Source organism: Bos grunniens, chromosome 21, assembly GCF_055505025.1.
Source record: "Bos grunniens cultivar Pamir isolate PY7600 chromosome 21, Bosgru_T2T1.0, whole genome shotgun sequence".
Lineage (NCBI taxonomy): Eukaryota > Metazoa > Chordata > Mammalia > Artiodactyla > Bovidae > Bos > Bos grunniens.
The window spans coordinates 5,438,643-5,450,838 of record NC_141185.1 but is presented as its reverse complement, the minus strand read 5'-3'; the positions used below and the strand labels follow the sequence as shown (position 1 = coordinate 5,450,838).

The window sequence follows — 12,196 nt, the reverse complement described above, 5'->3', positions numbered from 1 at the left end:
TGAGAAGAGGCCCCAGCATTGGTGACTGGGACAGAGAAGCACCAAATTTCACACTTGATGGGGACCAGAGCTCATCTTCTTGGTTGATAAAGATGCACAGAACTTGTTCTGCTGGCCTCCTTTTTCCACCCACCACCACCATGGGGCTCAGTTCTTGGCTTAAGGAGGCATGTGAGCTGCTTTTCCCTCTTCTCCATATACTGGGGTGATGGGCTTCTGGACTGAACTTGGAACTGACAGAGAACGCTCAGGCTCCAGCTGCGCCGAGCCCAGACTGCTTAGGAAGCAACTTAGTGTGCGTGGACAGCCATAAGACACAATTACTTAAAGTCATGGTATTGGGGAGGTGGGACTGGTGGTTTTGTTCTTTCTCGAAATGTCCTTTTAGTAAACAAATAGTTCAAAAATTGGATAGTGGATGGGACCGACCTGGAGAATCGTTTCCTGGTTAAATTTGTGCATTTTTCATTACCCTTAGCCCTTAGGAAACCTTCTGTCCAGGAAGATCAGAATAACCAATAGTCCTGAGTCGGTGGGGGTTTTTGTTGTTGTTTACTACCCCCCTCCCCTGAGGTTTTGTCACTGAATTAATACAAAGATGTGATGGTGGAGCTGAAAATGCCTTGAAACTCTTTAATACCTCATGAATGAATGTACATTGCCCACGAGAGAATTGGCTTAAAAAACTTTGGGTTTTAAGCCATTTGTCTCAGTTGACACAGAGGTGAGTTGTGCTTGTGAGTGGTAGCTCTGTTACATAGGGCCCACAGTCCCGTCAGCACAGGTGGTTCCGGTCCGAAGAATCACTTCTTGAGGAATCTCTCCCCTTAGCTTCTAGGATATCTGCATGTTAACTAAGGTGGAACTTGTGGTTTACCTAACACCCTGCTGAAAATTGTCCAGGAGTTTCCTGCAGTTTGTGGTCCTGGTATCCAACCTTTACTGTGCACACAGGATGACATCGTGTGAGATCAGCAGGGACGTCATAGACGTCACAGAGAAAACTACTAAAACTAGAGTTTTAATTGAACAGGAACCTTGCTGGCTCCCTGGCTTGTCCGTAAATTTCAAATACATGGAGGGGGCCTTTCCGCTTTACCTTTGCTATCGTTTCTCAGTCTCACAGTTCTTTAGTTGACGATGGTGGTTTGGAGGCCCTGGTACCTTCTGGACAACAGTGACTTTTTTTTTTAAAGCAATAAACTCATTTTTGGCTAAGCCCATTTAGCACAGGCTGGCAGTAATAATAGCCATTGTTTCTCAAAAGCTTAACATAGCATCTCTTTTTTAACCTTCACAGCTCTGATCAGGTAGCATTTCACCTTTTTACAGAATAAGAAACTGAGGCTGGGGAGTTAAGTGATTTGCTCAAGGTCTTGCGGCACCAGTCACACACCCCATCCTGTCTCGCTCATGACGCCTCTGCTGCTGTCACGCCTCCAGGTCCAAGTCAGCTGAGGGGAAGCCCAGGTCTCAGTGATTTCCGGCTCATTTGGGCCGGTCAAGAAGATCCTCTTAAGTAGAAGTCTTGTAGTCTTGTAAGAAAATTCATCTTTTAGGATTTATTTTGTAGGTTTATGTACCTATTGTTGCCACAGAAATTTTAGTCTTTACTCAGAAAAACAGAACACTTTCATTCTAAGCATACTTGTTTGGAGAATGACCTTTTCAGTGTTTGCATTCGAATATAATGTAAAAGGTACCGGAATATACTGCCTCATTTGCCTCTCTGTAGTGACGAAGAGTGACTTGCCAACAAGCTTAAGAGTGGCTGCAATTACATACCTTCACTTCCTCCTTGAGTCCAAGGGTGTTTGCCCAGATACATTTAACACTCATTCTAAAGTTAATTATATTGCTAAATACTAGCATACATTTTGAAAATGACATTAAAAAAAAATGCCACTTAATAACATTAAAAAAAATCAAGAGTTGGGTGAATGGTAAATCAAGAGTTCTCTACTGTTGTTAGGTATATTTGAAAATTTCCATAATAAGAATTCCTAGGAATTAAAAATTTTTGTGGAGTCAGGGACCTGCTGAGGTAACTGGGCGACACCTTCTACCTACTGATGCAGGCATTTCGCTACCACTGTCCCCATGTTCATACCCACAAAGTCAGTGTTTTATTTTTGAGATAATTTGCATACAGTAAAATTCACCCTCTCTTAGGTTAGTACCATTCTGTGAATTTGGACAAAGACAATCATGTATTTACCATCACAGCCAAGACAGCATTTGAGTGGAATCTTTGAAGAGGAAACACCTTAGTTGGGAAGGTTGAAGCTTGGTTCTTGATGTACCCTTTTTGTTGTTATAACCTCCAGGTGGCGCAGTGGCACCAGTTTTGCCCTACCTAGCTCTGTGAACTCAGAACCAGACTCCAAGACTTAATAGTATTTAAGATAACAAAGGCTAGTTCAGACCCTGTAAACAACAGGCACTTAGAAAATGTTTGCTGACTGATGTGTAATCTTCCAAGTACAAGAAAGAACAGCTATCTGCAGGGTTGGCCTGGGGAGGATACCAGACTGAAAACCTTCTCTTAGAATTCCAAGTAGGAAATGTGTATTATCTTGAACAGGCTTCTTAGAGATAAGTTACAGCTAGCAGATAAAATTGTTTCACCTATGCTCATCCAGGGCATGGCAAGTTTCTTGAGATGATTGCTGAAGTTCAGATTTGACGGAGGAAAGGAGTATCTGAGCTCAGATAAAGAGTGAAGAGGGGCGGTATTGTTAGGGCCTTTGCTAACTTAAAGATGGCCGCGGCAGTCTTTGACAGTCCTGCGTCCTGGAGGAGTGCCGGTCAGCCGCACACTCTGGAGGACGGCAGCGTAGTTGCTCACTGAACGTTCATCCTCATGTAGGAGTTCATCCTCGTTTAGTTGCTCACTGAATGTTCACCCTCATATAGTTTTTCTAGAAGCTCTTGTTTCCTCACCCCTTTACCACACACAGATCTGTAGGCAGTTTTGGAGAGAAAATTTTGACAAAAGACCAAAGGTTGGTTCAGTGAAAATAGCAGGTAGGTAAGTTACCGAGTAAGCTCTGAGTAGTCACTCCATGGAAGGCTCTCCTGGACTGCCCAGGTGCTTGAGACTGTATCTCCCTCCCACCACCACCACCACCACTAATAGTATGATAAAAACTAAGCAGTGTGGAAAAAGGTATATATAGATAGATAATTCTCTGTTTAAAAGGACTTTTCTGTAACCCTTTAAAAATGGTCTATTACAGATAATTGCTGCCATCATAAGATGGACACCCCCCTTTAAGACCTCCCATATCTTACTTGTAAAGAGTTGGGAAGAAGGAGCAGATAGTAAAATCACACAGACCCAGTGCTGCCCTAAAGATGCACCGGCTTGTTAGCGTTGAGACCGCAGGCAGCGCCTCCCCTGTGCTTGTGCTTAAGCGTCCTTACCTGCAGGCCGGAGAGTGCTTCAGTCCCAGGGCCTCCGTGAACGTGCGTTTTCTCCTCCCTTCCCCTCACAGCAGCATGTTGTAATCTTAGTTTTTGTACTTACAGAGAAAGCGTTTTAGGGACTATATGATTTTTGCCAGATGAATCTACCCATTCCTACAAATCTTTCTCTCTCTCTCTTTTTTTCCCCCCTTTGGTAAGAATGAAGCCAAGAAAAATTAAAGAAGATGATGCTCCAAGAACAATAGCTTGCCCTCATAAAGTAAGTAATGCTAGGGGAAAGTGTTCGTTTCTGTGAAAGCAGTTGTAGAGAGTTATAAGAAATCTCATTTTTATTTCCATCTTCGTAATTGAGACTCACTGAGGAACTAGAATCTGGGTTCTAACTTCAAGAGACTGTATTTTGTGATGAAAGGTTCGTTGTTCCTTAAAGGCCACTTAAATTCACACACTCTTAAATGGGATTCCTGCAGGGCACCAGTGTTTTTATTGTCACTATATACTGAATATACTCTTAGGATTTTATTTCTTACTTTTTTCTTCTTCTTTTTGAGTTGTTAAACAAGTCTAATCTTAAGACTTTGGGTTGTGTCTCACCCCTGGACCTTTATAGGACTGTGGGCTCCTTATGGAAATTTGATTTTGCATAGTGCTAGAGTAAGCCTATTAAGACTTCATCATTTCCTCCACAATTTTCTTTAATTTACCTGTTAGCTGTTTGTTGCTAGGGGGGAACTTAATTGTTTTCAAATGTAGTTACTATTATTAGTTTCTAATGATAGCCTAAAAAGTACTTTGAGATACGGCCTGGGTCTGTTTAAAACTTAAATGGAGGTAAAACTAAAAAGTATCACGTAGGAGGCGCAGAAAAACGGTGAGAGGTTTGGAATGGAGTAAATTTTTAAAAAACAACAGCAACTGAAGGATAGATTTAGTTTCACCATCTCACCTCTGATGACTGTGCTCCCACAAATTTATTTTTGTCTTTTTAAAAAAATGTTGTTAATGTGGAAATTTTGAAACGTAAAGGCGTTTCTGTTGAAACCAAATACCAATACGCATTTGAAAACAGTTTTGTCTTAAGTGCTCATCGTCTCTCTACCTTCTTTGTGTATTTCTTTCCCAGTTAGATTTTTCTTAAAATTCTGTTTTCTGAGTGGAAGCTCAGCCTAGGGATCGCGGTGGAAGCTGGCTCCCGCCCACGCGCCCCTTGCCTGTGACGCTGTGCGGTGCTGGCTCATGCTGTCCTCTGTCCTGCTGTCTGATCATTTCCCCACTCTCTCCATTGTTGGGCAACAGCTGCAGAAGAAGCTGCGTTAGGCCATCTCCCCAGCCTGCACACCGCCCCGCCCTCCCTGCTGTCAGTTTCCCTGCTGCTCTTCCCGGTGTCTCACAAAATACATCTCTTCTGTAGTTGCATTCCTTGGAGACCCTCTGGCTTCTTTCTCTGTCAAGAAGGGGAGAGAGGCAGAGAGAGAGGAGAGGGCAGTAGGTGATGGAGAGGGACAGCCCACTGCTGCAGCGCAGAGTACGGCCCCAGGTGGCGGTGGACTGCCGTCACTTTGGCTCCGTTTCTCCCAGGGCTGCTGCTCTTCATCTGGGGGTGCGGCCGGGAGAGGCGGCCGTGGGGCATGAAGCCGGCGTCGGCTGATCCTCCCAGCCTGGCTCCTGCTAGTAGCGTGACCTTGGGCAAGTCTACTTAAAGACATCTCTGAGCCTCAGTTTCCTCACTGTAAAACAGAAGTTAACATTACATGATAAGGCCTTTGTCAGCTGAGGTTTTTTTGTTTTTGTCTTAAATAATTTAGTTATTTCTGCTGTGATATGAAGCGACATTTAAGTGTGGAGGGTGGGGGTTTGTTGTACTGTGTAAGTGAAGGCTGTTAAGCGGAAGAATCACGGGTAACAGTTTGCAGTGTGAACCACTAAGCTTCTCTCTCTGTTCAAAGGGCTGCACAAAGATGTTCAGGGATAACTCTGCCATGAGAAAACATCTGCACACCCACGGCCCCAGAGTCCACGTCTGTGCAGAGTGTGGCAAAGCTTTTGTTGAGAGCTCCAAGCTAAAACGACACCAACTGGTCCATACTGGAGAGAAGCCCTTTCAGGTAGAGCCCGTTCCCTCTGCCCTCCGCGCTCCCCGCAGGTGTGAGCACGGCGGCTGCCCAGAGAGTCCACTGCAGGGTTCCGCCATGGGGCCCCCGGGACTCAGTCAGAGCTGCCCTGGCTCTCAGCTCCGCCGCTCGTATCTGTGTGGCACCAGAGACAGGATATGGCAAGTGCTTCTGGGCTGGACTTCATGTCTGGAGAAACACAGGATTGCTCAAGAGCGAGCCCAAAACAGCACTTCCTGTGTGTTGGGATTAAAGCAGTTTGCTTGGTGTGATTAATATATTTTTTGTAGAATATTGACAGGGAGCTTCTAAAATTTTAATCCAGGAGAATAACTTCTAAAGTAGTTTTCTGCCTTTTTAGAAGCCCATGAACAAGTGAATGGGTTAGCGATGCCACTAAATCTGGCATGGTTCTTTTTGTTTTAATACTTGATATCAGAAACCTTCTAACCATTTGTCTCTTATGTTTTTTGAAATATTTACAGAAGTGTTAGGACCCTCATGTAAGATTTAGGAAGATTTCTTGCTAATGTTTCTCTTACGTTGTATTTAAACAATTCATGAGGGCTATCCACGGGTCGTCCTAGGAGCTGTCCTGGCAGCATTAGAGCTCCCTGCCCCTATTTCTAGAATGTGTCTAGAAAGCTCTCCACCCCCCCAGGGCAGGGCAGAAGGGAGTGAGGCAGAAGCAGCAGGCACCTCCCCACAGCCTTGAGCTGCCCCCTTCCTGGCCCCGTGAGTCTGAGCGGGTAATTTCTGGTTTTTCCTTGACAGTGCACGTTCGAAGGCTGCGGGAAACGCTTTTCACTGGACTTCAATTTGCGCACACATGTGCGAATCCACACCGGAGACAGGCCCTATGTGTGCCCCTTCGACGGTTGTAATAAGAAGTTTGCTCAGTCAACTAACCTGAAATCTCACATCTTAACACACGCTAAGGCCAAAAACAACCAGTGAGAAGAAGAGAGAAGACCCTCCTCAGCCTCGGGAAGCATCTTCCAGGAGTGTGATTGGGAATAAACACGCCTCTCCTTTGTATATTGTTTCTAGAAAAGAATTTTAAAAATGAATCCTACATACCCAAGGGACATGTTTTGATAAAGTAGTAAAAATTAAAAAAAAAAAAAAAACTTTAATAAGATGACATTGCTAAGATGCTCTATCTTGCTCTGTAATCTCGTTTCAAAACCACGGTGTTTTTGTAAAGTGTGGTCCCAACAGGAGGACGATTCATGAACTTCACATCAAAAGACAATTCTTTATACAACAGTGCTAAAAATGGGACTTCTTTTCACATTCTTATAAATATGAAGCTCACCTGTTGCTTACAATTTTTTTAATTTTGTATTTTCCAAGTGTGCATATTGTACACTTTTTGGGGATATGCTTAGTAATGCTATGTGTGATTTTTCTGGAGGTTGATAACTTTGCTTGCAGTAGATTTTCTTTAAAAGAATGGGCAGTTACATGCATACTTCAAAAGTATTTTTCCTGTACAAAAAAAAAGTTATATAGGTTTTGTTTGCTATCTTAATTTTGGTTGTATTCTTTGATGTTAACACATTTTGTATAATTGTATCGTATAGCTGTATTGAATCATGTAGTATCAAATATTAGATGTGATTTAATAGTGTTAATCAATTTAAACCCATTTTAGTCACTTTTTCTTTTCCGAAAAATACTGCCAGATGCTGATGTTCAGTGTAATTTCTTTGCCTGTTGAGTTACAGAACGTGGTGCTCAGTCGTAGAATGTATTGTACCTTTAACACCTGACGTGTACATCCCGTGTAACAGAAAGGGCAACAATAAAACAGCAATCCTACAGAAAGAATATGGCAGAAAAAGATCTGTAAGCACAGTCTTATTTCCTTTTGTTGTCCAGAATAATTACAGTTCTTGAGCCTCCCAGAAATTGGAAGCTAAATAAAGCAACTCAAGTTTCCTTTATTTTGCACTCAGTTACAGTGACTTGTGATTGAAGCGATGCATGGATATTTTAATACTTCCCACATGTACTGAATTTTGAAAGAGTAGGTAACAGGCACCCCGAGTTAAGGAACTACCTCAGAGTACCCCGCACCGGGCCCGCTGGTAACAGGATTTTGGTTTTAGCTCCCCCAGCGAATGCGTGACTGAAGCGCTTGTGCCCGGCCTGTGTGTGTTTCTCAAGGTAAGGTGTCACCTGGCAGGGGGCGCAAGCAGAGGGGAGACCAGGCATTTCCACTGCTCAGGCCGCCTTCAGGGCAGCGCCCGCAGGTCCTCACTGGTTTAACAGGAAACGCTAAGGTTATTGGCGGTTTGGTTGGAGAGCCTCGGTCCCTCCATCTAGTGGACTCTGCCAGTGTCAGCACATTGTAGCAGGTGAACGCCAGCAGCTTCCCTCCTTCCGTGCTTCTAAGTGGATAGTGAGTGCAGACTGGCAGGGTGATTGGGTTATCAAGAAAACTGTACTCAGTGAGTACTTGACCTCGTGTTGTGACCTCTTAAATGTACGTACGATTATAATTTCTGGAATTTACTTAGAGTCAAATATCAGACTCGTGAGACTATTTTATAAACTGCCATGATACAGCAAAATCCCATTTATTCAAAATGCAAACATACTGTATGTCTTTGTGCTGTATGCTTGACTCTGCAGAGTAATTGACAGACTAGCTTATACCAGTGATTCAGGTACAAGACGTCCAGGACACCATCAGGTCCAGAACACAGCCCTGTCTCTCACAGCTTCTCCATCGGTCCTGTCCAGGAGGATTGGCGACCTAATGACAGGGACCCTGTGGCCCTCCGGAATTTTGAAGTGCCTTCTGAATCGTAAATGAAAAATTTAACTTGAGACACTTTTTTTTGTTGTTGTTCAGAATCTGTTATCCATCGAGTAGTCTGATGGAACTGAGTTAATCAGAAGACCCCGCTGTTCTCTGGATAAGCCAGGCTTTGCTGTATCTGGCAGTCAGGAGAGAGGTAAGCCTGCGGTGGATGTCCCCTGCGAAGCTGAGCGCCCCAGCGCGAGCCTGTCCTGCTCTGCCTAGACCTGGGGCAGAGGCCTCCACCGCTGCCCGCGACTCGGTGCCCGTGCGTCCCTCCCCACCATCGGGTCAGCAGTCCCCCGAGGGGCTGTGTTAGGGGTCACGCCCTCACCCAGCGCTGTGCCACACTGGAGCCTGGTCCTGGCGTCATCCTCAGGACTCCTGCCCAAGGGCCCGCGGCAAGACAAGACTTAGGCCGTGGGGACATCTCCCAGCGGCCCCAAGAGCCATGCCATGACCCTGAGTTGGAGGGAGGTTCTTCTTCCTCTGTGCCTTGACCCCTTGGGGATGCCTTCTGTCATCTCTTCTGTCCCTTTCTGTCTCTGAGTGGAATAGCCATTGCTCCCGTTAACTCTTCTGTGTTTTCACATGTTTTTCTCTCAAGCTGCAGAGTTAATTTCTGAAAGGAATTTCATTGGGCGTTTGAAGCAAGTTTAACGCCCAAGTTTCTCCTTGACATAGCGCTCTGAATTTGCAACAGTAGTGTAGGACACGAGTGACAGCTTATAGAGGTAGTTCTCAGCGGGTATAACGTAACACCCATTCTGCTTGTGGTTAGAATTTATAATTTTGCTAAAGATGTAATCTACTAAACTTTGAAATGGTGTTCTAACAGTCGATTGTCTTGATTAATCTGATTTATAAGTAATATACATATTTTCTTACATCTGAGCTGAAATAAATGCATGTTTCTAGCATATGTAATATAAAAACTTGAGAGGGTAAGTTTACATTTAACAAGATGTTGTTTTCTATTTTTGGATTTCTTATATTATTTTCCCCCCTTTTTTGGTGGTGGGGGTTTAGGGGGAAGCATAGTATTTGTATAAAGAACTGTCACCCCAGAGTGACATCTATTTTCCAAGGTGACCTTGAGCTCGCTGTTGGTTTCATATGGTGTGTGTGCTGTACCTAGATTCAAGGCCTGTGGATTTGAGGGAAATGGAGATTTTTTTTTTTTTTTTTAATTTGGTTTTCATGTACATTCTTTTAAATGTCAGTTATTTTGTTAAATTTGAGTAAAATGAAAACCATTGCGATACTCTGCTGGAGGCCTGCGGGTGTTGGCGAGTTCTAGTTGGTTTCTCCGCAATAGACGAGAGTCCTTCATTCAGCGAGAGGCCGAGGCTGTTGAGGCGCTGTCGGTAGGCTTACTGCCGCACGCACTCCTTAGCCAGACTTACCTACTGTACCTTCAACTTGGGATGTGTGTCTGCGGCTCAGGAAGACCCGGCCCTCTCCGGTTTCGAGTTGGAAACCTGGTAGTCCACCCCAGGACAGCTACAGGCAGAGAACGAGGATCGCTTCCTGTATCTTGTTTCCTCTAATTTTGGGGTCAGCATGCTTAGCAAGGCCACGTTATTAGTCCTCTGTTCCATCTTCTTGACATCTGACCACCAGCAGAAACAAGGATCCCAGAGGTCAGAGCAGTGGTGAGAGGTTCCCCAGCGTCCCGCGCGGAGCCCGCAAGGCCTCTGTCCAGTGCACGCGGCCTTCGCCTAGCTTCCCCCCGCGCCTGTCGACGGCAGAGCCCTTTGTCCTGTCTCCCCTTGGCCTCGCTGCCGGTACAGCACCTGTCAGAGCTCAGGACCGCGGGGGTGCGCTCCTTTGACCCCAGGAGGTCACGGAGGAGGCTGGACCCCTGAGCTGTGCTTCCTGGCGGCCGTGGTCACGCGCTCCACGGTCTGCTCTTCCGCTTTCCAGAACGTGCCCGCGGGAACCCCTGTGCCTGCACAGAAGCATTCGACTGCATGGCTGGCTAGGTCTGCACCCCAGCTTCCCGACCTTGATGCGCCTTGATTTGTTAACTTCCTGGGCCATGTGGGCTGTGCTTAGGTTCCTGGGTTGCCTGAAAGCAGTCAGTGCGGGGCCCTTAAGAGCCTTGGCAGCAGGCAGGAGGGGCGGGCCCTTCACGAGTGGGCGTGTCCCGCGGAAGGCCGTGTCCCGGGAGTGCCTTGTCAGAGAGGATGTTTGCTGGAGACTGGGCTAGATGGAGACCTGATGGGAGGGGCGGGCAGCATACCGTGGACACACTTCATCCGCCCCTCTCCTTCCGGAAACCGGAAGGGAATGTTGAAGGAGAATATGGGCGTTAGGTCAGGAGGCAGATCAAACTCTCCAGACTTGTCGGGCCAGCCCTCATGTCTTTAGCCCACATTCCGGGAGTCTGCAGGGAGGTGAGCGTGGTGGCATCACAACCATCTAAAGCAAGATGATTGGTTTTCCGCAAAATGTCAGGTTTGATCAGATTGATTGCTTTTCATTCATTAAAGACCTTCAGACGCCATAAGAAGGAGCACTGGGATGTCACAGGAAGGGGCCGGCTGCTTTTGGTATCTTCTGTTTGCTGCTCTGTCTGGGAGCTTGCTCACTGTCTGCATACAGTATGGAGGTGGAAAGGGCATCAGTACCAAACAGCTATTTTCTACAACATCCATAACTGGTATGAGGCTCTGTTATCTACAGATGGTGATGGGTCAAGCTATCTTCATAAAACAATTCTGTTTTTATTCATTTTCCGGTAACTTCTGTGGGCCCTGGCTCAAGGACTTGGCATTGCGTCTCATGTACATCTTTTTCTTAAATGTTGTTTGCCATTTCTGGAATTGTCCTTGGTTTTTCCTTAGCTCATAGGTCATAGATGCAGAAATATTATAGTATTTAAGGCATCCGCATCAAGCATCAGATGGCTTTGCATCCAGAAAAACATTTAATGATAAACTCCGTTTGAAGCACCAAGCATGTGTAACATGGCTCTATAAAATATAATAAACGCATAATGTTAAGCTTTTTAATGCCTGTGGTTCTTGTTTGTTCCTGGATCTCTAAGCCGCCTGTTGCTGAGTTTCATTACACAGTACAAGTGGCTGTAAGCTCCTGTCTTAACCACTGGACCACCAGGGAAGCCCCCTCACCCACTTTTTAGAAAGCACAACCAAATGAAATTTGCATGCAGTTAGACCCATGACCCCCGGTGTTAGTTCTGGAAGCTCCCTGCCAAAAAAAAAGAAAAACCTTATTCCTAACTGGGATAGACTCTAAAGCTTGGTAAACATATACAGAGAGCTACACAGGATTTGGGGGCAGGGGAACAAAATACTCAGCCCTACCCTCGTCCAGCTAGGGTCCTGGTGACTGCTGGACTGCAGATCGGGGTTTATTATTACTCCTTAATTCACATGACTTTGCCTCCTCTTTGGAGAGGGCGAGTCCAGGCCCACATGAGGCCCAGAACTGCCGAGGGAAGGTCTGAGGTCCAGCTGTTTTGAGGAGCAGCCATAGTGAAAGAGTGTGTGCATCTTCAGGTTTGAGGTGGGAAGGACCTGGGGTTGCTGGGGCTTTGGAGTTGCTTCCTGTGGTCCCCCCAGATAATAGACGGGCGTCCCTCCTTTGCTTGGGCCCATACCTCCACCCGGCTGTAATAACACTGAGGGCTGGGCTCAGGACCATACCTGGCACTGTGAACACCTTTTGAGTTAATTCCTCCAGACTGCCCTTGGAGGAATTCCATAGGTCACTCGTGCCAGGGATGAGGGTCATTGGCAATGTCAGTGACTCAGGCTACCTGCCTTCCACTGCACTCTGCTTGCCACAGTTCATCTCCACCTCCCTTTCAAAAGAATCT

General features: G+C 45.8%; 1 protein-coding gene across 9 annotated transcripts in view; it reads left to right on the top strand.

The window, feature by feature from the left end:
• Nucleotides 1-11,366, top strand: part of YY1 (YY1 transcription factor) — a 29,550-nt gene extending 18,184 nt beyond the window's left edge. For 5 of the 9 annotated variants that reach the window (XM_086362971.1, XM_086362973.1, XM_086362975.1 and 2 more), the window contains 3 exons: nucleotides 3,628-3,688; nucleotides 5,376-5,534; nucleotides 6,315-11,366. In XM_086362971.1, coding sequence (XP_086219097.1) covers nucleotides 3,628-3,688; nucleotides 5,376-5,534; nucleotides 6,315-6,497 — 403 coding nt within the window. In that variant the 3' untranslated portion in view covers nucleotides 6,498-11,366. The remainder of the gene's footprint in view (nucleotides 1-3,627; nucleotides 3,689-5,375; nucleotides 5,535-6,314) is intronic. The other 4 variants (XR_015149421.1, XR_015149420.1, XR_015149419.1 and 1 more) reach the window with 4 other exon arrangements.
• Nucleotides 11,367-12,196: the final 830 nt, after the last annotated feature.